The sequence below is a fragment of the Microplitis demolitor genome, chromosome 4, assembly GCF_026212275.2.
Source record: "Microplitis demolitor isolate Queensland-Clemson2020A chromosome 4, iyMicDemo2.1a, whole genome shotgun sequence".
Classification (NCBI taxonomy): Eukaryota; Metazoa; Arthropoda; class Insecta; order Hymenoptera; family Braconidae; genus Microplitis; species Microplitis demolitor.
The window spans coordinates 6,085,731-6,112,331 of record NC_068548.1 but is presented as its reverse complement, the minus strand read 5'-3'; the positions used below and the strand labels follow the sequence as shown (position 1 = coordinate 6,112,331).

The 26,601-nt window shown below is 30.2% G+C and overlaps 2 protein-coding genes and 1 long non-coding RNA gene across 7 annotated transcripts in view; 1 reads left to right on the top strand and 2 right to left on the bottom strand.

Annotated features, from left to right (window-relative positions):
- LOC128667639 (uncharacterized) overlaps nucleotides 1–1,701 on the bottom strand; it is a 37,978-nt gene extending 36,277 nt beyond the window's left edge. The window contains exons 1-2 of the long non-coding RNA XR_008403584.1: nucleotides 1,597–1,701; nucleotides 1,268–1,519 (exon numbers count right to left, since the gene is read on the bottom strand). This is a non-coding gene — a long non-coding RNA (uncharacterized LOC128667639). The remainder of the gene's footprint in view (nucleotides 1–1,267; nucleotides 1,520–1,596) is intronic.
- A 421-nt stretch (nucleotides 1,702–2,122) lies between these two features.
- Nucleotides 2,123–26,387, bottom strand: LOC103580610 (uncharacterized). 5 transcript variants are annotated; one of them, XM_053738443.1, is made up of 10 exons: nucleotides 25,998–26,387; nucleotides 21,036–21,100; nucleotides 20,853–20,924; nucleotides 17,062–17,399; nucleotides 15,487–15,609; nucleotides 10,954–11,056; nucleotides 10,577–10,814; nucleotides 4,749–4,830; nucleotides 4,515–4,652; nucleotides 2,123–2,675 (listed from the first exon to the last, which is right to left on the bottom strand). In XM_053738443.1, exons 4-10 carry the CDS (start codon nucleotides 17,233–17,235, stop codon nucleotides 2,598–2,600), a joined length of 936 nt encoding a protein of 311 aa, XP_053594418.1. In that variant the 5' UTR covers nucleotides 17,236–17,399; nucleotides 20,853–20,924; nucleotides 21,036–21,100; nucleotides 25,998–26,387; the 3' UTR covers nucleotides 2,123–2,597. The 5 variants fall into 5 exon arrangements, with proteins under 5 accessions (XP_053594418.1, XP_053594423.1, XP_053594419.1 ...); XM_053738448.1 differs by lacking the exon at nucleotides 15,487–15,609; XM_053738446.1 differs by lacking the exon at nucleotides 2,123–2,675 and having other exon boundaries at nucleotides 3,877–4,652.
- Nucleotides 21,644–25,145, top strand: LOC103580620 (uncharacterized). The gene is made up of 2 exons (XM_053738442.1): nucleotides 21,644–22,973; nucleotides 23,495–25,145. The coding sequence occupies exons 1-2, from the start codon at nucleotides 21,716–21,718 to the stop codon at nucleotides 25,000–25,002; spliced, it is 2,766 nt and encodes a 921-aa protein (XP_053594417.1). The 5' UTR covers nucleotides 21,644–21,715; the 3' UTR covers nucleotides 25,003–25,145.
- Nucleotides 26,388–26,601: the final 214 nt, after the last annotated feature.

Sequence of the window (26,601 nt, the reverse complement as noted above, 5' to 3'; positions counted from 1 at the left end):
TTTATAAAATAAACAACAAAAATTAAAAATCCCCCGATTAAAAAATTTTCAGTAAAACACATTCAGTTGTCAATTTTGCTTGGAATTTTCGACAAAAAATATAAATAAAAAAATATACCCGCAAATAAGTTAACTATAAATTTACAGGAACACGCATGGATATAAATATTTTCTCCAGCATCACTGCGAATATGTACTATTTAAATTGTTCCCGGTTGCGCGGTCAAAGCTTCGCGAATCGTACCCACCGGTATTTTCCGTTACGAATGAGTAGAGAAAAATTCTAAATATTTATCAAACTACACACATCAAAGCAATACACGCAAAAAAAAATCATTAAAACTTCTCCGAAGCTGGTTTATTTGTTGTTATAGTCTGCCAAAGGGACACCTAACGCTCCATAATAAAAAAATAAAAAAAAACTAAATTTAATTACAATGAAGTATTTTAAAAATAAATTACAGTATAAAAAGATCGCGCACAGACTGTCATAATTCAAGTGATTATGGAGGGCAAAGGCAGTAAAAGGACCGCCCATGTTGCGTTTGCGTTTGCCTAGTTATGCCGAGTTTATTTCAAGGCAACTCTTGTATACGAGACAGGTAAAATGGAATCTCGTATAACCATCAACACTCTACTCTACTTTACTCTACTCTACTCTAGAGCCATACACCCACACATAATACTGCAGTGTCCATGTGCAATGTGCAATGTGGAGTGCAGAGAGCACAGGAAAATTCATATTTCTCATCTTAACTTTAATATGCATTATAAATTATTGTTATTTTCATTTTTGCTTTTTTTACTTTAATTAAAACGATTTTATTTTTATCATTTTTCATAAATTTGTATGTAGGGAAGATTGGGGCAAAATGCGACGCATTTTTTTTTTAAGAAATAAAATTATGTTTTGTCAAAATAATTTTATTTCAAAAAAAAATTAATAGTGGCCATTTTAGCCAGTTTTTAGAAAATTAAATTTTTAAATCCATTTTACTAGACTTGAAAAAAAAATCAAGAGTAGCAATTTTACCCCTTCGTGAGAAAAAAATTTTAATTTCATTTTGTCCGTTCCCTCTATTGAAATTTCATCATAAATATTTAAGCTTTCATTTAAATTCCGAAATCAAATATCAATAATTGAATTTATCAATTAATATGTTCCCTAATTGAAAATTAATGTATCGATATATTTAAAATAAATATAAAAAATTTTCAATTTAGTGAAAAAAAAAAAAAAAGAAGAAAAAAAAATCTCTTCACTTACCATCCTTGTAATCCCGCCGACTTTTTTAAACTAAAAAAAAGTATTTTCCAAAACACAAAGACCGCGTATGCAGAAAAACTTGGCTAAGTCCTCACTACTCAAATGTATTATAAAACTTTTAAAAATCGATACCAGACTTGCTTCCTCGTTTCTCTCAATTTTATTAAACTAAAACTCTCTTCCTCTTTTTCTTCTTTTTAAATCCCAGTATTTTCACTCTCTTCACTCCTCACCTCTCAAGTTGACGAAACACTGCCGGGATATTTAACTACTTAACAAACTTATACTTTTAAATTTTAAGTATTTTATCCATTCATTCATTTACTTACCGCCATTTTAATTTCTGACCATGCCTATAACCATGACCATTTTACCCCAAACTTTAAACTCCACAAAATAATTTTTTTTTTCTATTAAAAGCTCACGGTAAAACCTTTTCATTAAAAACTAAAAAGGTACCGCAGCATTTTTATTTTCAATTTTTTTTTTTTTATGTTACATCGCATCTATTTTTTTTTTGTACATTATTTACAATACAATCGTATACATAAATTATTTTTATACATTTGCATTGCGCGTAATTATTTACAGTCGCAAAATATTTAATAATTATCTCAAATTTAAATTTCCCGCGATTAATTTTTTTTTTTTAATAATTTTTTTTTTCTACTTTTGTAAATTGAATAGAAGTAAAATTGTGTACAACTAACAATTACTTTATCGTATATCACGGAAATGTGTATTTTTTTTTTATTTTTATTTTGTGAAAAAAGTTTTCGACAAATAGACAAACAAACAAACAAACGAACAATCAAACGTACAAATGAAATAGACATGAAACATGAATTTTTTAAATCAAAGGCGAGGTTAAAAGTTTCGAGAAACAGGATACTTTTTAATAGAGACAGGAACTGAATTTTTTTAGTGATTTAAATTGCGAGCGATAACAATTACGGAGATACCGGAGACGTTAAAATTTTTATTTATTTATTTATTTTTTCAATTATTTTTAAATTTCATTTCTCTTCTTTTGACCGAAAAAAAAGTAAATAAGTCGGGAAGTGGTTAGCGAGGATTGAAAGGGTCAAATGTACTTTTTTTTACAAAAAATAACTTGAAGTGGATTCGAACCCGCGACCTTAGGTATTAGTTTTTTTTTTATATCGACAATATCTCGAAAACTTGTTGACCGATTGCAGAGTTCTTGGACTCGATTTATAGGTCAATTAATTCTTTAAGACCAGGAATGATTTTCTAAAGAATTAAATTTGTATTTTTAATGTATAGGAAAATTGCTAAAAGCCGCGGAAAAAAAAAATTATTTGTGGCTTTAAAAATGTTTTGAGAGTAAAAATGGACGCGAAAATTTTGAGAGGGAGGTGATTTTTTGGTCTTGACTCAAATGGACCTGCAATAAAAAAAATAGTTTCTTTGTTAAAAAAATAGTAAAGAAAAAGTGAATTTTAGCCACTTATCCTTGACCCATGAATTATATTGCTGCAGATACGAACAGAGTTAAAGCTTGTAGATCCGAAGCTTCGAACCGCGAAAATTTCTCGCACACGCCAACCACAACCGGATCCAAGCGGAAGGGACACGAGAAACGAGAAACGAGACACAATCACCGTGTAGAAACCAACATCCACAACTTCATGGTTGGCTCCATTGTCTGACCATTGTGTTCCCGTTACCAGTGTCAGTGTACGCGGGCCACCAGGGGTAGGATCGGGAGGTTGTAAAGGCTCGCGGTTGGGGTAGTTGTAGTAAAACACGTTTGTATAAAGGTGATTCATTTTCTCTCACAAAATATCAGTTCCTGTATCCTGAAATACACTGACTCCTCTTTCTCTCTCTCTTACTTTTCCGCTCTCCCTTTCTCTTACTCATACTCGCTTTATATAAAGCAAAATACCAGAGACCTCTTTAAAGAGTATTTCTAGAATTATTATGCTGCTACGTTTGTTTTTACTTCAGAATTTACTATTGTTACATGCTTAATTTATTTACCATTTTTTTTTGCAAGACATAATGAGCACTAACTTATGATAATTACCGAGGTCGCCACTTAAATATTCAAGTAGCTGCCACTAAAAATACTGTAATTCGTTTTATATAACTATCATAATTATAAATGCCGTTTTTTCGGTGGAATTCATTTTAAGAAACTTTTTAATTCAAGGGATAAATAGACCGGCTGTTAGAATAACTGAATAATTACCTAATTGTCTATTCAAAATTAACGAATTTTGCTATTACTTTTTTCGTGATAATTGTCACGTCTTGAAATAGCATCTGCTCGATTCTCGATGGAGAAAAATGTCAGAAGAATTTAAAATGTCAAGCGGATTCCGAAAATAGAGACTTGGCCGAATGGGATCCACTTGTTACGGAAGAGGTCATTGGAAATTAACCTAAATTTATAACTTAAATACTAACTAAATCCTTCGCAATAAGTAATTGATGCAATCGCAGACAATAATCAAAGTCAAATAGCCAAAAAATGTTAAAAAAAAAAAAAAAAACTAAAATATGCTTCAAATTCGAAATTAGGATTTGGTGTTTTTTTGACATAATTAAGAGACTGTCGACAATTCGAACCCGGAATAGCTTCTGCCCAACTACTGACAATAAAACACGTTGGAAAAACAGCAATCACCTCGTTGATCTTTGAAACAAAGCCCTAGGCAAACAGAATCGACTTTTAAACGGAAGGGGTCAAAATCGTTTCTGCTGCAGCCACCGTGAAACTCGAGCGAATCTAACAAAGCAAAGGCTGGAGTATTTATACGTCTCGGCAAATGAATAGAGTGCAACGTATTCATCGACTGGTGGATCACCGCCACAAACATCACGACTAGACTGTTACGGTCATTAATTAATGTGACTGGGTCCATTATATCCTCTTGACAGCTTTCACGCTTCTACGTGGTCAATCTGTTTCCAATGGATCATTATGCAAATTGTTCGTGAATTAGCATCAGTCCTACGACTACATCTACGTAATTCATGTTTCCCTAAAATCTGAATCTAGATCTAAATCCAGAACCAGGACTAGCTCCAGGTCTAGGACCAGTTTCAGGTTTAGGTCTGGATCCGAATGACATAACTAGACCTCAACTAAATATAGTTTTCATTTAATCATCACTCTGACTCAATTATCGAGTTACTGCCGCGACTTATCAAACATTATAATTAGCGGAGTAGTTAAGTCTAAAGCTATTTTATTGCAACACTGTGATCAATATACCGCAGGACGATATAATATCGCATGGAGATCATTTCTATAAGCGTGATCTATTGGCGCTCCATGACCTGGTCGCCCCCAGAATTTTCTCCATGTGTCAAAATGCCTACGACAGCTCTCTTGTTCCAAACGTTTTTCCTCCTGAAATAGGATCACAAAAAAAATACTCACATTTTATGCCATTTGTCAATTTTTTTTTTTTGCTACTGGTTTAGGTTTTTTGTTGCTTGGACTTACGAGTATGCGCTGTCGCTTTCGAGATATCTGCTCTGACAGGGCTGCTGTGTAATCACGATTCTCAATATTCAATGAACGGTATCTGGAAAAAAAAAGAAAACACCCAGATTTTATGAAAGTGAAGTTTAACTTTTTTGTATTATTATTATTATTATTTTCAACCTCAAGAGAAAGGGTTCTGAATTTTATAACGATTTTATTTGATAATAATTAATAGCTCATGTATTTCAAGTTGAGTTCTTAAAAAGGAATTTCCCAATTTTTTAGGTTAATTTTATTTTCAAGACTAGGAATAGAATTTTGATAGAAAGTAGATATTTCAAGATTTAAAATAATTTTTTTTTTCATTACGCTACGACTATTTTTCGCAGAGAATATTGAAGAATTAAAAAAAAATTGTTTGTGATTCTGCAAAAATTGATTCGCGCGAAAATTTGATAGCTCGCGAACGAATCATAGAAAAAAATTAAAAAAAAAAAACAGAAAATTGAAGCTAAATTCAGAATATTACCATGAGTTTAGTCTGAAAATTTTTTTTACAACTTTTCCAGTCTTCAAAAAAAAATTTTATTTATGGGAAATTTTTTTTTAAGATTTTTGTTATGAAAATAAAATTTATAAAAAATTTTCCGAATTTTTATTAAAGGAGGGGCTTAAGGTAGACATTAGAAGGCTTAAAATAAATTTTTCTGCTACACTATGACTATTTTTTGCGGAGTTCTTAAAAAATTCAAACAATGTACAATGATTCTGGAAAAAAATGCTCGCGCTCTAAAATCCAATAACTCGCGATCAAATTATTGGAAAATTTTTATAAAAAGAGGAAATTGAAGTTAAATTTAACCGCTTTTCAAATATTATCATAACCTAAATCTTTAAAATTTATTTTCAACTTTTCCTGAGTCTCTAAAAAAATTTTTTCATAGAAAACTTTTTTACCTGAAAATAAAATAGAAAAAAATTTTCATTAAATTCTTTTTTTCCTTTTTTTTTTTTTGGGAAGGTATTAAATGATTACTGAAATGGTCACGGTCGGAGACTGAATTACGCCCGTGTAATAGCTGAGTTGATGATTAACTATTATCATGGGTGAGGGATCACGAAGGAGTTAATTTAAACGAGAGTGTAAGTGAACTAGAAAGGATGTTGTTATAGATAGAGTATATATATAATACAGAGACACAGAAGGCTGTAAGGATAGGAGGCTGGCATCAGGATAGAAGGGATCTATTGAGAGTGTATTAATGAGACACTTTGATACTACCGTTAATGGAATATTCCTGGCTGTGTATCGTTACTCAGATGCGCCACCACATTGTTTATGATATGGTCGGATATGTCTATAGAGAGTTGAGACTGAATTACAGCTGGGTAATACTATTAATCATCTGCTAATTGTCTAACGTTGAATCAATTTGCATATCCCATAGATTTTAATTAACTAGCGATCCTAAAAATTATACGTTTCATTACATTTCCCGCTAGTGCTTCGACACTAATTTTGAATGTTTTATTTAAAAACTTTAAATTTATAACTTCATCCTCGCGTTCAATAGAAATTTTTAAAAAATTTTCGAACCGCATTTTCGGAAAAAAAAAATATCGTTTATAATTTCCTATCAATAAAAATAATTAAATAATTTTTTTTAAGCTCATTAAAAAAAAAATTAGGTCATTTCGTAAAGTCATTCTGGAGATATCTGTGCCGCGCACTATTTTTAAACCACAGACTACACTGTAAAAAATTTGGAGTGAATTCGGAGTGATCTGGATTTTATTTAAATCTGCATTCACTCAGATTCGGACTTTTAGTATTAAAATAAACTCTCTTTCGAATTGAATTTCCCTCCAAACCGTAGCTTCGATACGCGAAAAGAAAATGATGGAAATTTTTCCGATTTTGCTTAGGGGAAATTCCTTTGTTGACATAGCAAGTTTTGCTCTATCAACATAGGAAATTTTACTGGAAAAAAATTAGAATATAACGATATTTTGTAAAAATTTTACCCACATATTATAGGGATGTCTTCTATATTACCATTAGAAAAATTTTCATGTAGACATAGAAAAATTCCTCTATCAACATTGCTGAAATTCCTATATTAACATGGGTATTTATACTATGTTAGCATAGGAGTTTTTCCTATGTTATTAGAGTAATTTCTTCTATATTGACATAGGAATTTTTTCTAGGTTAGCAAAGAAAAAATTCCTCTGTTAACATAGGAAATATTTCTACGTTGACGTAATACAAATAACTATGTTGACATAGGGAAAATTTTTATGTCAACATAGAAAAAATTGCTATGTTGCATAAGAAAAGTTCACGAGAAATTAAAAACAACAAAATACCAAATATTTTGGTCATTATTATTATTTAGGCCTTAAAGCTATAAAATAGAGATGTGTGAAGGTTTTAACACTTACGAAAATACAATTTCAAAGTTTCCGAAAAAATTTTGTGTAATTTAATTAAAATTTTTTGTAGCGCCTACCAATGAACAAATGTTTTTATAAATTCAATGAATATAAACGTGTACGTAAAAGTTAATTACATCGTGTTTCCGACAGTATACAATCATCAATCCAATTAATTAATTACGTAAAAAAAACCATCAGTTTACAAATATTTCATTTTTACATATATGGGAATTTTTACTTTGTTAACATAAGAATAATTTCTGTGTTAACATGGAAAATTTTCCCATGTCGACATTGAGGGATTTCCACATCAATAAAGGAATTTCTGCAATGTTAACAAAGGAATTTTCACAATGTCTCCATAGGAATTTTTCCTATATTATATAGTTATTTTTCCAATGTTCGTATAGAAAAATTTACATCGTCAATATAGAAATAATTCGGATGTAACAAAGCAAAATTTTCTATGGGACATAGTAACAATTCATATGTTGGCAAAGTAAAACTTACAACGCCAACAAAGGAATTTTCGCAAAGCGAAATCGGAAAAATTCCTATTTTTTTCACTCCGTGTATTAAAATACACTTCCTTTCAATAGTAGTTTATATATCGAGTGCGATCGTGTTTAAGACGCGAAGTGTGACGATTGGTGCCCGAGCCGAAGACGAGATTTGGTACGATTGTTTTGAGAATTTGTTGAAAATGAGAGAGAATTCGGTAAGTGTACGAACTAATATGATGATAAATTTTGTCACAAGATGGTTGAGTTACTTCGATATTTTTTGGTCGTTTGGCACCGCACCTGTAACCAAAAAATATTTTTTATCCGTTGATGACGTCACTATTAGAACGATTAGGTATCTTTTTTACCAGCTGTGCTTTATCTAATATTTTTAGCTGCCGGTTATAGGCGCTAAATGTCGTACATTTCGTGTCTGTCACAAAAAGTGAATTTCACTCCAAGGGGATCAAATAAATAAATAGTCATCCGCTCCGGTTTCTCTCCAAATTTAATCCGGGTTTACTCCGCAATTTTTTTACAGTGTAACGGACGGTGACAATAGATTTTTTTTATTGGACTTTTTTTTATAATAATACGTGTTTTTCAATTAAAAAAAAGTTTAGATTTATTAATTAATGTTTCCTTTTAATATTAAAATGATTTTTAAAATGTGTTAATGAGATAATAAAAATAATAAACACGATTCAATGAAAAAAAAGGGGGTGGCTTTGACGTTTCGACAGTAAACATTCGCAATTGAAGTGTGCCACAAAAGAAAATTCTATATCAATACAAATTTCATTTCAATGCTTTATATGTCAACTTTTAAACCCACGTTCAATCAAAATTAATAAAAATTTCCTATTAATAGAAATTTTATTTGATAGTTTCAAATATCTAATTTCATTCCCGCGTTCAATACAAATTAAAAACAAATTTTTTTTGGATCTCATTTTCTACTAATAAAAAATTTACATTCAATTAAAATTCAAAAAAATTTTTTTGAACCAAATATTGAAATAAAAAATTTCTATAAATAAAAATTCCATTTTGAGGCTCTGTAAAAATAGTAAATAAATTTATAAAAATAAAAGCCTATAGTTTTAGCTTGAATGTAAATTTTTTATACATTTTTTCCGACAATTTCATCCGAATAACAAGAGAGCGAACTCTCGAAAGTGTAATTACATATGGAGAACTTCTCGGTTCAAAAGTAATAAATAAAACTTGTTATTTATATTGGTCAGTAAGTTGTTTGGTTGGACTTAGGGGTAACACACAAGTGGGATTATATTATTTAGCCAAATGGAATATCATTTCCCAATGGATTGAAAGGAAGGGAGGAAGGGTGGGGTATGAGTGGGCAGAGGGGCAGGTGAACTGACCGCGGCTCAATGCATCTGGATCAATGTGTTGATTACCAGTAATGTAGTTGTGTCCCTTGAGTGCAATACTAACCCCAAGCAATTTGTCACAACAGAGACATGCTTTGTTATATGATATCGACTCACTCGGCTCTCAGCTCTGTTATTCACCTCTATGTGTACAACGGATGCAATATAGCACCTCAATGCTAACAGCCCCCGCAATTCCGCTCTTTTTAATCTCTTTTATCTTTTTGCTTTAAATTTATTCATTTTAGTCTTGTTTACTATATTTTAATTTATCAAACAGTCGTTTAATATCATAATAAAATACATGATATTCGAACATTTAATTATTTAAAAAAAAGAAAAAAATGCTAATTGAATCCATGGATTTTTTGTAAAAAAATGGGGTCTGTTGCTTTCAATGCAAATACAGGGAAATAGTAAAAGTTTTTTTTTAGCCATTTTTTAGAAAATGTCTAATGTCGGAATTTACTTTCGAAGTGGGTAAAAATTATTATTTTTATTGGAGCCGACGTAAAATTTACTGTAAAATGAATGGTCACATCGATATCTTTGAAGTAGGTCATTTATGTAATACATATTGATATACTGTAACATATATAAAAACTTTATTTTACTGTTTTTTGAATCTAGGGTTGTGGGTACTCATTCAAGAGGGAATTTTACCATCTACAAAGTAGTTAAATTTAAAATTTGATAACTGACCACTTTACCCCAATTTAAAGTAATGACCATAATATGATTTATAATAACCCACGTTCATGGTAAGGAAAAATAAATATTTGTATCGTACTGTAAGCTAAATTTCCTGTTAAATCAGCACCCGTATATATTTTCTATAAATTTTATGTATATAAAAAATTTATCATAAATATAAGAAATATTTGAAAATTATTATTTTTTAATAAAGGCTTTTGGGTGAAGCAGTGATAGCAAGTCAGAATGTAGACGTCAGATGTCATCAATAAGATAAATCATAAATTCTAATAAAACAAAAAAAGGGCAATATTAATTATCTATTTTTTTAAGGAGTACATGAACTGTGAAAGACTAAAAAGTTGTACAAATGGGAGAGATAAAAATGTAAGCTTTTGAGAACTCGTTTCAAATGAAATTGAAAAATATAAAAAATTATAAAATTTTAAATTTGAAATCGAACCCAAAACTTATATTTTAAAAAATTAACTTGTCCTCAAAAACTATTACTCGCAGTCACTTTTCTTAGACCACACAGTTCAGTAATAATTTAATCAGTAATTAGAAAATTAATTTCCTCCCGGTCTTATTTTAATTAATTTTCCTCTAGGCTCTTTTGCAAACAACACACACACATATATATACACACTCTTGCACGCAGTTATAGGTGTGCTTATCAAACAAATGCGTATAATTAAAAATTACACTCATTAAAAGTTTAACAATTAGTATCAGAAGCTTTTGCTTGAATTTTTAATTTAAAAAAAAATATATATATTCAAGTACATGAATAAATGAATAATTGAATTAACTTTACCTGTCTATTGTGTAGCCGGGTCGTGTTGCATCGGTGATTATATATTTAATTGGGTGTGAATGACATTTACGTGCTGTAAGCAACGGGACTAATTCAACTCCACCAGTTAATTCATAATCCTGGGTATTTTTGTTGCCATCATTCGGTACGTCTATTGACGTATATGGTCTGGAGTAAACCTGTCTAGGTGAAGGAAGAGCCAGAGGTGGAGGTGAAGATCGCGGAGAACGAGTGATTCCTGTTTAAAATAGATATAAATAAAATGAAAGTAAAATTCGAATAGAAAATTATTGATGAGCAAGAGGTAATTTATCGTGAGTAATTTATCAGATCAGTCAGTTGAGTATATTTTTGAAGTGTTTAATTTGTTATTGTACCTGGTCTAGACTTTGAGTCGAATAATTTCTCGGAGCTGGTTAATGCCAGTGGGTCTATTTCGTTGTTGCACATGCGGGTGATAAATGACTTGGTTGTCCAACCCTGGAAATGGTTTTTTATTTATAGATTGTTGGTATTGCTTGAGGTAGAAGAATTATGGATGGGCTAGAATTTTTTTGAATAATTAAAAAATTAATGGATATTTTATTTCGCTGTTAAACTTTTTACGAGCGTATTATTTACATATTTTTTTAAAATTACTTGTTCTGAAAATTGAGACTAATTTTTAGATGAATATTCTACCCCAAGATGTTAAAAAAAAATTATAAGGCTCTTATTAATACCATTGATTTATTTATAAAATTGTGGTCTGGCCATTTTACCCCATTTCTTAATAAAAACAAAAAAAACATTTTATAACCATTCTGCCTTAAAATTTAAAATGAACATTATAACGCAAGAAGTATAAAAAAAATTCTAATGACCGTTTTAGCCCATTCATTGATTAAATAAATTTGTAATGGACCATTTTATCCCAGGAACGAAAAAAAATTTATAATAGCCAATATACACCATTGAATAATAAAAAAAAAAATGCCTGACCGTACTACCCCGTAAAATAATAGATCAATTTTTAAGTGTCATTTTACCCCTATAATTTTAAGAAAATTTAAACTAATAATTTTACTTGAAAAAGAGAAAAAATAATTTTTTGCCTGACCAGATTACCCCATAAAATAATTAAAGAATTTTAAATAGTCATTTTACCCCAATAATTGTGAGAAAGTAAATTAAACTGACCGTTTGACCCTAATAAGATTAAAAAATACATAAATTGACCATTTTTCTTTACTAAGTAAAAAAAAAATGTTGCCTGACCATACTACTTCATAAAATAATTGAGAAATTTTAAATTGCCATTTTACCCCTATAGTTTTAAGAAAATAATTTAAACTGACAGTTTTGCCCTAGTAAAATTAAAAAATATATAAATTCACCATTCTACCCCAATAAAATTAAAAGATACATAACTTGACCATTATACTCCGATAAATAAAAAAAATAATTTTTGCCTGCCCAGATTACCCGGAGAATAATTAAGAAAATTTTAAATGACTATTTTACCCCATTTATAAATTTACAAAAGTTTTAATTGACTATTTTAGCCCAGAAACAAAAAAAGTCAATATCTAAATCGAATATTTTACCTCACCCATATGCAATTGGTCATTTTACCCCACAAATTATAATCCAACCGTATTACCCCTACTCCTCTAAAATTAACAATTAATTACTAAACCATAGTATTAATTCAACTCTCCAAACACTTTTCCCCTTCCTAAAACAATAATAATAATAATCAGAGCCATTAGAAAGTAATTCATAATAATAATAATAATAACATAAGCTAATATTTCAAGATTGCGTTCAATTATCCGCGCTTACGTATTCGGTATATCCCGAGCTTGCCGCGTATTTAGTTTTATAATCCCTTTCTCTCACAACTTAAACCATCATTTTAACCCTCCAGGCAAACACCCCCACCCCCAACCACCACCCTTCTCTTCCTCATATAAATATATATAAACCTCTACAGATACCGGAAATGCGCGAGAAGCCGTGCTTAATTAGGAATTAAGAGTCAAGATAAGTCAAGAAATACCCGAGTTATTTTCTCAGACTGTAACTAATTTATAATTATTATTATTATTTCGATTTTTACAAACTCGGTAAAGTTAACTTTTCAATTTAAAATACTGGGTTTAAATTAACTTTGTAATTAATTTGGCAATTATTTATTTATTTAATTTATAATTAAAATGACTGGTAGAAAGTTTTAATGTGGCGCCTTTAATAAATTAGCGTACCATCGACTCCATAAAACGGACTCCGAGTAACCTTGGATCCCTCCATGGAGTGCCACCGGGACCAGGTCGCCCCCACTGCAACGAGTGCGTCGCCAACTGAGCAAATATTTCATTACAGTTCCGATAATTTAGTAATGAGTCTTTGTAGTGGAAAAAGGGAATATATGGAGGGGGAAGAAGCTGAGTTAAGCGGAGATGAGACGGTCAGTGATAAAGAGGAGGGAAATTAAATTTTTTTTCAAACGAATAAGAATTTTTTATTTGACGATGAGTTAGAGGATAAGATAGACAGTGATGAGTCAGTCAGTGATAAATCAATCGATGATGAGTTCATCAGTGATAAGTTAATCAGTAGTAAATCGATCAGTGATAAATTCATCAGAGATAAGTTAATCAGTAGTAAATCGATCAGTGATAAATTCATCAGTGATAAGTTAATCAGTAGTAAATCGATCAGTGATAAATTCATCAGAGATAAGTTAATCAGTAGTAAATCGATCAGTGATAAATTCATCAGAGATAAGTTAATCAGTAGTAAATCGATCAGTGATAAATTCATCAGAGATAAGTTAATCAGTAGTAAATCGATCAGTGATAAATTCATCAGAGATAAGTTAATCAGTAGTAAATCGATCAGTGATAAATTCATCAGAGATAAGTTAATCAGTAGTAAATCGATCAGTGGTAAATTCATCAGTGATGAATGGATCAGTAGTGAATCGAACACTAATGAGTTCATCAGTGATAAATTCATCAATGATGAGTACATCAGTGATAAATCGAGCATATATAAGTTCATCAGTGATGAATTACTTGTATTAGAATAAGGGAGATCATTTATGGAGATAAAAAATTAGTTGTGGTGAGTCAGTCAGAGATAAATCGATCACTGATGAGTTCGTCAGTGATGATTTATTCACTGATGAGTTATTTGGGTTAAGATAAAAGGAATTTTTTATGCGAATGAAATATTAATTGTTAAAGTTGATCATTCATAAAATAATCACTGATGTTGATCAGTAATAAATTAATCACTGATGAGTGATTAGGGTTAGAATGAAGGAAATTTTTCATAGGCATGATCGATTTCGGTCATAAGCCCGAAAGACTATTCCAAGAAGGTAAAAATTTGTTATCATGAGCATTAAGGGGTAAATTAGACAGTGATAAGTCAAAAAAAAAGTTTTCTTTGATTTAGAGTTCAATAACTTACAAACGAATTGACGAAAAAATAATTTAAAGAAACAATATTGAAGCTAAAACTACCATCTTAAAGAATATAATCCCAAAATTAAGTAAAAAAAATTGATTTTTCAGAAGCTTTTTTTTGTATTCTTTTGAACTGTGAGGTTCGAAATAAAAATTTTTGAGAAAAGAAATGTAATGAGACATATATGTTCTTATTACAAATTTTGATGAGGGAAAATAAAATGGAATAGAATAAGATAATTTAATAGTGTGTTCAGTAAACAGCGAAGTCACAAAGTACAGAGTCACGAAATGTTTGAATGATAGGTAAAAACCTTGGCGGGTTGCGTGATGAGATACCACGTTAGTTGACTCATGACTGATGAATAATAACGCTCTCTAATAAGACGATAATCATTGAAATTAGATCTACAAATTATCAGCATATTTAGCGATAAAATCGGACCCTCCCCTTGTTAATTCAGAACTGCAAATGCACTCGGTCTGATTATAGATAAATAATGAGTTAATTTATGTACTTACTCAGATTTTTTAAATTTATTGTTAATTGGGTTAGAGATAGCTCATTATTATTATTTTAATCATTTTATACATTGAATTCCCTGTAAAATGAGTACCCACATAAATATATTTTAAAAAGGTCATATATATGTAATATATACTGAAACATATATCAAAATTATATTTTCTTATTTTCGGAATTTAGGGTTGTTGGTACTCATTCGAGAGGGAATTTTAAAATCTACAAGACAAAACCCTCAAAAATTCAATGACTGTTCATTTTCCCCAATTAAATATAAAAATCATGGTTTATGAAACTACCGTACGACCTACATTTAAGACGAAAAAAAAATGGAGAATTTTATTGAATTCTACGTAAAATTTCCTGTAAAATGAATACCTTCATTGTGATTTTTATAAAGTTCTAATATATATAAAGAATTTCATTATAAATATATATAAAAAGTATGTTTCAGTATTTTTGGAATGTAGCCTTGCGGGTACTCGTTCCAGAGGAAATAAAAAAATCTACGAAACTATCATATGAAATATGAGCTATGTCTTTTTGTCTGGATACAAAATATTAAGTGAGTTTATGGAATCAATAAAAATATTGAATTGATCTCAATAGTTTCCATGGCCGATGCTATAAAATAAATTCCTTTGAGTATGATTACATACCGATGGAAATATGAATAATATATGGATTGAATGGTATCAATAATTTATCGTGAATAATTCAGGAAATAAACAAATCGATCGACAACTCAAGGATCCGCAATCTCGAGATCGCTCTTAATCACGCATACATCGAGTGCATACATATTGAATGCATGAAAATGAATATAATACTGTGACCTCGAATTTTGTAATCAACAAGGACACAGATGATGAAGGGTCGGAACTTGGCATTTAAATTTTTGATTATTGACATTAAATATGAATAATGTATACCTGATAAGAACGCGGTGGCGATATTGGCTCAAGAACAACATTCTTTTTCTTGAGTGCACTCTCACAGAAAGCACCGCCACCCGGTTTTCCCCACGGCGAGTAAGTCGCTTGCAGATGTCTCAACTGAAAAATTACAAAATTTATTTTTTTATAAATTTCTTCTTCTACTAAATTAATTAATTCCAATTTTTAATTTCTGAGCCGATTTCCTCTAGCTTGAGTACCCACATCACTATACTTCTCCCACAAATACTCAAACTACTTTTTCAGATATTTGATTACCAGTCTAATCACCCACCGACCATTTACCCTAGTCATTTCGTTCTAAAAAATTTTAGTGACTCAAAAAGTTAAAAATTAACCTCCGTATTAATATTTATCGCAATCAATACTTTAATATATTACTCTCAAGTTATTCTACTACCCTTGACAAATTTTCTCAAGGAAATCCTCTATTAATCGGGATATAAATTTACAAGTTATACGTAAACACACACCCACACAAACATATATATATATATATATATATATATATATATATATATACAAATATCCATCGATTTGTATGCTAATTCAATATTATCAGTGTTATCACAGTACACTATTACGTATATCAAATTTACCAAACATTACACCTTAACAATTTATATATATATATATATATATATATATATATATATATATATATATATATATATATATATATACTGGCCACAGGGCAAAATTTGTCTTCAGTAATTTGCTCCATCCTCTTTCTAAGATTATGCAAATCAATATATATATATATATATATATATATATATATATATATATATTGGAATATGACGAGTTTGTTGGTTTGTACGTGGTTGTATCCGAAAACTTTAGTTTTATATATATATATATATGAGTGAATAGATAACTTTGGTAAAGGTAAGTAATACTATTTATTAAATAACGCCTGAAGTAGTCTCACTGACGTATAACTTGTCTAATTAATGATAAGCTTAACGAATTGTATTGTTTGAGTTTGCAGAATTATCATCATAATTATTATATAACTTAAGATCTATTGAGAGACGAATGAAATACAAGCCGATTAGTTTGCGTTGACTTGGGTAGTATATTAATTACTGGAAAAGTGACTGTGAGCTTGACTTTGGGAAAAGTATGTGAGTCGTTCAAGAAACCAGTCTGGGAAAGGAGAGAAAATTAAGAGGAAGGGTAAGATTTGATTTTTTTTTAAAAATGAGTACTCATGATATGGTTTGGAAAAAAAAACTTTTTTTTTAGTTTTTATTTGGAGAAAATTGGAAGTAATAAAAAAAAAGGCAGATTTAGAGTCGAACCTCTGACCTCAGATTCAAAATTTTACCCTGCCTCAATCTCGAAAACTAGTCGCCTGATCCTCACCATCAATTACTCAATTTCCTCAGCACGTATCCATTTAACTCTTAACTAATTTTCAAACTAAACTGAGACAAAATGGGCCACAAAAAATTTACAAAAAAAATACCATCGATTTTTTCCATTCCAATGTTCGTTTTACCCAGTCTAGAGCTAAATAAATATGAAAATGTCAATACATAAACATACTTGACGTTGCTCATGATGTTTTTGACGTAAAATTTCTTCTTTACGTCGCCTCCACATGGCAGTACCTTCTTGTACCACTCGACGATCTTGTTCCCGACGTATAAACTGTTCAACATTTGGATTGTAGGTTGTTACCGCTGTTGTCTTGTCCGTATCACCATACTCCATACCCATTATCTCAATGTACTGTCGTTATGGCTCTACAGTTCCTTAAACTCCTACTTCAGCTTCTATTTCCGACTCCTTCTTCTTATCCTTCTCTTCCTCCAGCGAGTCCTGCTTTTGCTTCTGCTAGTGTTCCAGCCACTTGTATACAATTCTAGTGGCCAATAAAATTCCTGAACAATAATAGTTTCAACGTTATACCCTCTAGTAAGATAACCCCTTAGCTCGAATGTACAGACAATAAACTCGACAACTTATCAGTCCACTTATTTTAACACCTAGTATAGACCGGCTAGACAATATTTCAACAAATACTTTTATCTACTTTATCCATTTCTCAAATAGTAATAAGCAGATTACAAATATTTTTAAAAACTAATCACACGAAGTGATCTCTTACTAAGATAGAACTCAATTTATGGAAAAAATGAAAAGCAGGACTGAGTTCGTGAGTAAATTTCCGAGAGTTCAAGTACCCACATCCCTATGTATGGGTGACAAAAAAATTAGATGTCAAAATTTATATTTTTTAAAAAAAATCAATTTTTTTTTAAATTAATTGATCGCACTTAAGGTGAACATGATGGCGAGTAAAATGAGTACCCACAAGCCATATGTAAAAATCATTGTCAAAGTCACATTTTGAAAATATAAAATTTCCAAAAAAAAAACCTAACTCTGACCACTTTTCGGGAACATATCGTTGTTGGTACTCATTTAACGCGGAATTTCATGAGAGGTTCAGTTACTCGAGTCAATTTATCCCCAGAAAATTCCTTCACTCTCTAAAACCTCAAAAATCCTCCACTTATTCTCTCCAGACCACAATCGTAGCTCTTACCTTTCTAGCACTCAGTGCACACCACAAAAATTTATCTATCTCGCAAAAAGGGTCAGTAGAAAGTAAATGTGAAAAGTTTAGTGATAAAATAAAATAAAAATGCAGTGAAAATTTAGCTGAATTGGTGAAAAATTCCTCAGTTAGTACGAATAAGAATGTGCTGGATGTAGGCTTTAGTGCTCACCTGAGGACGAAAACACGCGACTGGCAATTCCCCTTGGGTACTCTTTCAATCTAACCTGCTTCCTTCTATCCTCGTCTTCGTCCTCTTTTGCACTCTCTCTCTTTCTATCTCTCTCTCACTCTTTTATCAGCTTTGTCTAACTCCTCGTAGTGTAGAGTAACTAGATCGAATGTATGTAGATAATATTGACGGTTAAACTCATGAATGTTGATGTAACTCGGCTAGAGGGTCGTCCAAGTCTAAATAGTTTGCGAAAACGGGGTATAAGAGCCTATTCGCGATATCGCAGTCTTATTTCTCTCTATATCAGAATATTTATACTGATAAACCTAAATTATATTTTTATTTTTTGTTTACGTTTTCTGAGTAGAGTTATCGTCGATGAATTTATGATATAATATATATTTGATAAAATCCACGTGCATCCTGACCTTCAGCCAAAAATTTGCATGTACGACATTTGGATCAATTTTTTTTTTCCTATAAAAAATCAATTTTAGGGATGAAGAAATTTATAAAAATTAAAGGGCATTAACAAATAGAGAAAGGGTGAAATTTGAACAAGAGTTAAAAAGGGTAGAATTAATTAAAAGCAATGCCCTTAGGGAGCTTAGGGTGTAAAACAGTAAAATATATAAAAAAAATAATCAAAAAGAAAAATTTTTAATTTCATGTAATTTGGACTCATTATAGACTTGAAATTTTTTTGAGTTTTTTTTTAGAAAAAATAAAATTAAGCGCTTGCTCTTTTTAAAATTTAGAATCGGTTAAATAGAATACTGTCTTACCGCTAAAGAATAAATGTCAATAAATGACCGCCACAGAAATTTATGAGCTTTAAAAAATATTGTTAATTTTTTTTGCACGTTCATATTTTTGAATTGTTATGCTGTAAAAAATTGGGACTGAATTTGGAGTGATTACGGATTTAAATTAAATCCAAATTCACTCCGTCACTCAGAGTTTCGGAGTTTTCGAAAAAAAATCACTCCGCATATGGAGTAAGTAGGAAGTTTGTTTTTTGAGCGGAGTGATTTCGGTCTGGATTTTATTTAAATTCGCATTCACTCCGATTTGGAGTCTTAACATTAAAATAAACTCCTTTGGAATAAATTTCACTCCACGGGAATTAAATAAATAAACAGTCATCCGCTCCGCATTCACTCCGGATTTAATCTGCGTTCACTCCGCAATTTTTTTACAGTGGAAAATAATTAACTAAATAGATTTATCAATAATCAATCATCTACATTATTAAGAGAATAAGGAAAATATTGTTCCAGCCATATCTTTATGATAGAATTAATTATCTAGTGTTATTAAATTTTTGTCAAAGACTTGACTTGCTCTCTAAATATGAATAAGTGAAAATAAGTGAATATTCACTAATTCTGAGTGCCAACCAAACAACTTTTTGAAATTAGTGGTTTAATTTGCACTTGGAATTAGTGAATATTCACTTATTTTCATTTATTAATGTTTAGAGAGATGGATTTATATACCTTTTGATGGTCTATAAACTCTTTTTTATTGCCAAGTATCGAGATAAGTCAGTTTATCTATATCATTCAGAATACATTTAAATTACGCGCGAAAAAACCGGTCGTAGTTATTTTCTTTAAACAAATTAATATTTTAATTATTCTGGCACTGAATATATATACGTATTACCTATATTATTAAGAGAGAATAAGAAAAATTTAGTTCATGGCATATCTGGATGATAATAAAAATTAAACAAATTTAATTTGTTATCAGTAAAAATATAGAAATTTCGCGCTTAAAGAAGTTATGCTATAAAACATACTGATATTTTGAGATTAAATATTAAATGTTTTTTTATTAATGAAAATCAGCCGCCCGTTGGTAAACCATAAAAATTTTATGTTTTCTTTATTTTTCACCGTTGTCGAGATATTTTAAAAAATATATATATTTTTTGCCAAGTAAAAGACGTTGATACAGATAGCAAACATTAAAAAAAATTATTTTTTTTTTAAATAAGAAAATTAAATAAACTATAGAAAATAATTATCAAAAATGTATTTCAAAAAATTTTCAAAATTTATTACAATGACAAGTGACTCGGTAATGGAAACACAAAAATTTTTGGATGTCTATTACTTATGTCATATTAAAAATCTAATTATACATGGACCGAAAGCTGGGAATTAATACCTCATTCAAATGATCAGATCATGTATGATTTTTATCTCTTATTATATATGTAGTTTGCCGAGTACCATAAAGCTAAAAGTTTCATATTGAAAAATTATAAGCCTTAATTAATTGCTAATTCCACCTGTTTCCACCCTGAAAAAAAAACTGTTTTCAAGTATCTGCGTGTTTGTATCCCCCCGAGAAAATTATTTGTTTAATCTTAATAAAAATTTACTCTAACCAAGAATATTTTTTATAAAATAAGTATACAAATTCTTACATCAAGAAAATGTTACTCGGTTGGAGTATATTCTTACTATGATTAAAAAAATATTTACCCGGGGAACACAAACACGCAGATACTTTAAAACAGTTTTTTTTTTTAGTGCACTTTTTTAAATAAATAAATTATTTATATAGAAAATTTCATAAATGACTCACCGAGTAGATTGAAATTCCGCCATTTTCTTTCACTGAGCCACTTAATTTTCTTCATAAAATCCCCTCATTAAGCTTAAACACAAAAATAAATTCAAATATACATTTTTAACATAAAGTAAAAGACTTAGTACCCGATCAGGGAACTAGTACTCGATAACTTCATGTATTTGTATATATATTTACCTAAATAATATCATGGTCATTCCAGAAAAACTTAGTTTGATTATGAGTATGAATGCAGCCGACAACTGGCAATTTTTAAAATTTTAGAATATATTTTATATAACGTAAGCAGAATAAAAATAAAAATATGCGTATTTAGATAATTTAAAAAAGAATACGCGCACTTTTTTAAATTTCATTATTTTAATTAATTAATTTATTTATTTAAAATTTATGATTTGTCTCACATCTGCAACATTCACACTCATGTTCGATTGTTATCACAGTCACTTGTCACTCATCACTTGCACTTTGAAACACTTTACTTCTAAACTATCACTTTAAATAATAAAAACTAACAATAATTAATCCACTTCACTTAAATGTTCATAATTAAAAACAATAAAATATTAATTAACATGAGATAAATTCAAATTTTATTCCTGCTAATACTCTCGTTGCCTCGAAACTCGCAACTGACATCGACGCGGCGAAACTGCGCACTAGCACTCGCGCGCTAAATTGTTACAAACTTGAAACAAAAGATGGCGCCATATTCAAATGGAAAAAAAAACAAACGTTAGTATTTTGTTTACAGTAAACAGTAAATAAAAAATGGCGTTATCTTAAATAAAATAAATTAAGTGACAGTTCGATAAATTAATTAAATAAAATACATTTTAAACAACTTAGTGAAAAAAATGTTCAAGACAAAAAAATATAAAAAAATCTGGGATAATTTGTCAGTGAAATTAAATAATATTGACTTATTATTAACTGACAATAATAATGATGAATTAATTAATTTAATAAATAATTTAAGTAAATTATCACAGGAATTGAAATCAGTTTTATTAAAAAATAATGATAATGATAAGATAAAATTAATTGAATTATTTGATGATTTTATTTATGAAACAAAATCCCGGGAAAATTTAAAAAAAAATTTATCACTCAATATGGAGGAGTTTAAAAATAATTTAAAGACGCAATTTAAAATGATTGAGACTAATGAGTCTAGAGATTTAATTAAAAAATCTAGAGATTTACTGAATTATTTTAATGAAATTAATGATAATTTTGAGCTCAATATTTACAAAGTGAGAAAAATCGGAACTTCTTTAATTGAAATAATTGAGGGATTAAAAAAATATTTGAGTGATTTATTATCACCTGGAATGAGAGAAAAAATTTATTTATGTGCGACGCAATTAATTGTTACCTTTAAATTACTAATTGATTTAATAAATGAGCAGACGGAAATTGGAACGCAGATTTGCGGAACAAGAATTTATTTGTTTAATTGTTTTAGCGTTTGTTTGAAGATAATTATTGATACAATCGAAGGAAATTATTTTACTGATGACGAAGAAATTTATGAGGAAGAGAATCATTTTATTTATAAAATGGATCTGGCTTTGGATTTGGTCAACAAGATGGCGGATATGAAACACGAAATGTCCGAGCCGAATGATAAGGCCGGAGATTTGAATTTAAATTATTGTAAAGAAAAAAATGAACTTATTGAAGAATTGTGGAGTGTTTTGGAAGATATATTTAGTCATACGATGGCTATTGCTCAAGTTTGCTCACCAGAGCAGTTTAATTTGATGACGGGGATCAGCAAAACCGTAATTTGCGAATTCGATAATTGGAAGCGGGAGTTTCTGAAAGAAAAAAGAGACAGGGCATTGTTTAGTTTGTTCGGTAACACTTTTATGGACGCAATGTATAGACTTGAGAGGGCTGTTAATGTCGCGATGCTTCAGTTGGTGATGGAGGTATTCAGCGAGCCTTTTAGTGCTCTAAAGAAACTCGTCAAGATTTGCGGGAACAGTTTGAAAAAAGAGTGCAGGAGAAAAGAGGATCTAGAAAAGGCTATTGAGGAGTTTGATTTGATTACTGATAAAGCGCTGCAGATTGGGTTGTATGCTGCTGCTTCTTGTGGAAATACCACTCGTGAGTATTTTAATTTTTTTGGACTAGGAGATTTTTTTAGAGAATGTGAGTGATGGTGGTGAGTAGAGCGGTAACTTTTCGATAAAATGTACCCACTAGGGCGTGCCATTTTAGGACAATTTTTTTTTTCAATGCACTAACAGCTTCTATACTTGCAGGAAGATAAAATAATATGCCTGTTAAATATTAATATTAACAGGTATCTTATCGCAATTTTTTATTTCCCATTTAAATAACGCGGGAAAAAATTTTCAAGTTTGGAATTTCATATCTCGGCAATGGCTCATTGTAAAAAGTACAGGATATAATTTTGTAGGGAATTAAACGCTCTACAAGAAAAGTGTCCTATCATTTTTTTATCAATCCATTTGTTGAAAAGTTATTGGAGTACATTGATGTTAGAAAAAAAAGTAAACTCGTCACCTCATTTTCTCATAATCTCCACTACCCCAAATCCTATAAAAATTTCTCACGCAACAAAGTCTCGATATCCTCATTTTTTTTTTTTTTTATTATTTCAGGCGCTCTAAGAATCCGTAACCACATGGCATCACTTGAGTCCTTGGACCTCGAGCTCGTAGCAGCGATAACTTCTTTCTACCTCGAGCCTTCATCAGAATTACGCTCAGCAGTAAAACTTTTGACAACTCAATGGCAGAATGAAATGAACAATCTCCACAAATCAGTTGACCTGATCCTCGATCCTTCGGCCTACTGTCAAGTGGTTCTAGAAGATTTGCAAGAGCGGGTTCAGTCCATCTCCGATGCCTTCGAGAATCACCAGACAGTAACTCAGTCGCAAGTAAAAATAATTGTCTACCGAGCTTGCGCTCTCGCTTCTCAAATTACCACCGCCATTGATGACATCGGCAGCAACGTCATGGATAAACAGACGGTAATGACTATTCGAGAGCTCAAAGCCGCAATTTATGAAACTGACGCAGCTTCAAAAACTCTTTTGACCCCCACTTCAACTTTGCCTCAGCAATTGCGAGTAATTAAACGATGCGAGTTACTACTAAGTGTCATAAAACGGCTCCAGCCTGCTCTTGAAATAATAAATTCTAAAGTAACGAGCTCTTTGATGAGTAATAGTGAAAATTCTTCGAGTAATGATAGCAAGTCATTTATTAAAACTCCGTATACTGTTAAAAATTACAAGTCTACTGTCACTATTCAATTTGATGATCAAGATAAAATAGATCCTTGTGATTTAAGTTGTTTGATTCCGTATATTGAACGTGGGAAGACCATGAGATCGGAATTTTCTGTATTATATAAAAATAATTGGGCTGATGATGATGATAGTGAAGATTGCGATGATGAAAGAAGGGGAAAAATTTTTTTTAAAAGTCAGACAAGAAGATGGGGAGGGGAAAGTACAAGAAGTCGAAAAAAAAATTTTGATGAAAATTTATTGGAAAAAAATAAAAAAAAAAAGTCAGAAGAAGAAGAAGGTTTGGAAAAGTTTGAAAAACAAATTAGAGAAAAAATTTCATTAAACGACGGACAAGAAAAAATTAAAGTAGAAAATTTTGATAAAAATTATAAAGAAAAAGATCATGAGGAAAATATGAATTTAAGTAAAAATAATAAAGAAATTTTTAATTCTGCAAATAATAAATCAAAATTAAAACTAAGACGTAATTTAAATAATATAAGACTCCATTTATTTAATCGTGATGACTTTTCTATTAATAGTATAAATAATGACAGTAATGAAGAAGAATTTAAAGAAATAAGTTTAGACTTGACGGGAATATTAGAAAACATTTCTGGTATTTCAATGGCAGACAGTGAAACAAGTAACGGGACCAAAAGCAATGGAGGTCAAGATGTAAGTTCGGTTATTGATAGAGAAATGGACTATTGTAGAGAAACTAGAGACTCTGGTGACAGCAATTTCGCTAACGATGGTGCTGGCGACGCGGGCAGCATCAGCAGCATCGACACGCCGGAGAGGATCAAAGACATCAAGAAAATTGACAAGAAAATTGAAATTTTACAGCGACGCGTTAATTCGAAGTAATTTCACAATTTTCTGCATTTTCGAAGATCGGTTAATTATTCAAAAGTTTATCGCGTTTGTACTTAATTATTATTATTATTTAATGTTATTAATTATGCTTATAGTTAATTTTAATATAAATATATTAAAATATGTATTTTGTACTTTTTCACATAAGAATTATTGAAATAAAAAAAAATTATTAAATGATTTTAAATCTGCCGCCAAAAAAAGTTTAATTTAAAAAAATATAAGTTTTTTTTTTCTAGCCTCATTTTCTTAAGTTCAAATTTTTTCATGTTCATACAAGAGGTAAAATTACAAAAACTACAACTATAACAACATGAACGAAAACTTTACCAAAAAATACAAGACCCATAACATCAAGAACAACAATTTTACAAACAACAACAAAACAAAAAATTTTACTAACTATTGAAGGATTCACAACAACAAAACCACGAATAACAAGAAGTATAATTACGATTTTACTAAGAACAACAACGAAAATTACAAGAACCACAATGACATTTATCACAAGCAACACAGCAGAAAATAATAAAAATACTTTGAAATGAAATGCAATCAATATATCATTTGTTAAATACAAAATTCAAATTTCAAAATTTTTGCGCCTGATTTTAAAAAATTTTAATATTTACCCATATGTGCCACTACATAAATATTTTCAATAATTAATTACAAATATCTTAATATTCGATAATATAAATAAAAAAAAAAAAAATCTTATGCTCAGATTTAAAAAATTCAAATTTTCTGCGCTACAAATCATAAAGTGCATTCCGAAATGCAGTTCGAGCAGTAGCTGTAGCATAGCGCATTTCGGAATGCACCTTTATTAATTATTCTGATTACTTGCGCAGTAAATTTAAATATTTCAAACATAAATTATTAGCGATTGGAGAAAATTTAAAATCGTACGTCAAAATAAAATGGCGGCAGAATATAATAGAATAATATATAAAAAAAAAATATACGCAAGTGTTCGAACAAACCTTAGTGGAGTAATAATATGCAGAAGGGTGTCCTAATACACTTGAAGATTTAATTTAAATTGCTCCAAGTGTATTCCAGCTAAAGAAACGTCACTTAATTGCTATTTCCCACCAGACGATGCCAAATGATTTTGCTCAGGAACTTAAAAGTTATCAGCATCAGCAATTCGCAACACTTTACACTAGCACTGAACACTCAACACTTAACGACACTCCACAGGCACGTTGCACAATTATAATTTTACAAACACTGCACATTTCAATTAAACAATTACTATGAGCAATAAATCTTATGGATAATTCCGCGAATTAACTGCAATACTGTGTTTCAGTTCAAACGTAAAGAAGGATCTGGACAACTACTGACATTTTCGATGATACTGACTGCCACTATTGGACCGCCAGTTGATACACAGCAATCGATTTTGCGATGCATTCTCCCATCCTCACTTGAGCAGAAATTGTAAGTTGAATACAGCGACACGCAGTATCGCCATCTTGGCGCGAAATTTCAAAATTGAAATTTAATTATTTTATTAAAATTTATTTGTGTCAATAATTATATTAATTAGACTAAGAAGTATACTCGAAATTTTTATTTTCA

Bases quoted from the DNA above. Each gene is read 5' to 3' on its own strand.
- LOC103580610 (XM_053738443.1), bottom strand. From the start codon at position 17,235: ATGGGTATGGAGTATGGTGATACGGACAAGACAACAGCGGTAACAACC. The intron at 15,610-17,061 runs GTATGTTTATGT...GTAATTTTTCAG, and splicing joins AACATCATGAGCAACGTCAA to TTGAGACATCTGCAAGCGAC. The intron at 10,815-10,953 runs GTACAATAACAA...TATTTTAAACAG, and splicing joins CGACTCAAAGTCTAGACCAG to GAATCACTCGTTCTCCGCGA.
- LOC103580620 (XM_053738442.1), top strand. From the start codon at position 21,716: ATGTTCAAGACAAAAAAATATAAAAAAATCTGGGATAATTTGTCAGTG. The intron at 22,974-23,494 runs GTGAGTATTTTA...TTATTATTTCAG, and splicing joins TTCTTGTGGAAATACCACTC to GCGCTCTAAGAATCCGTAAC.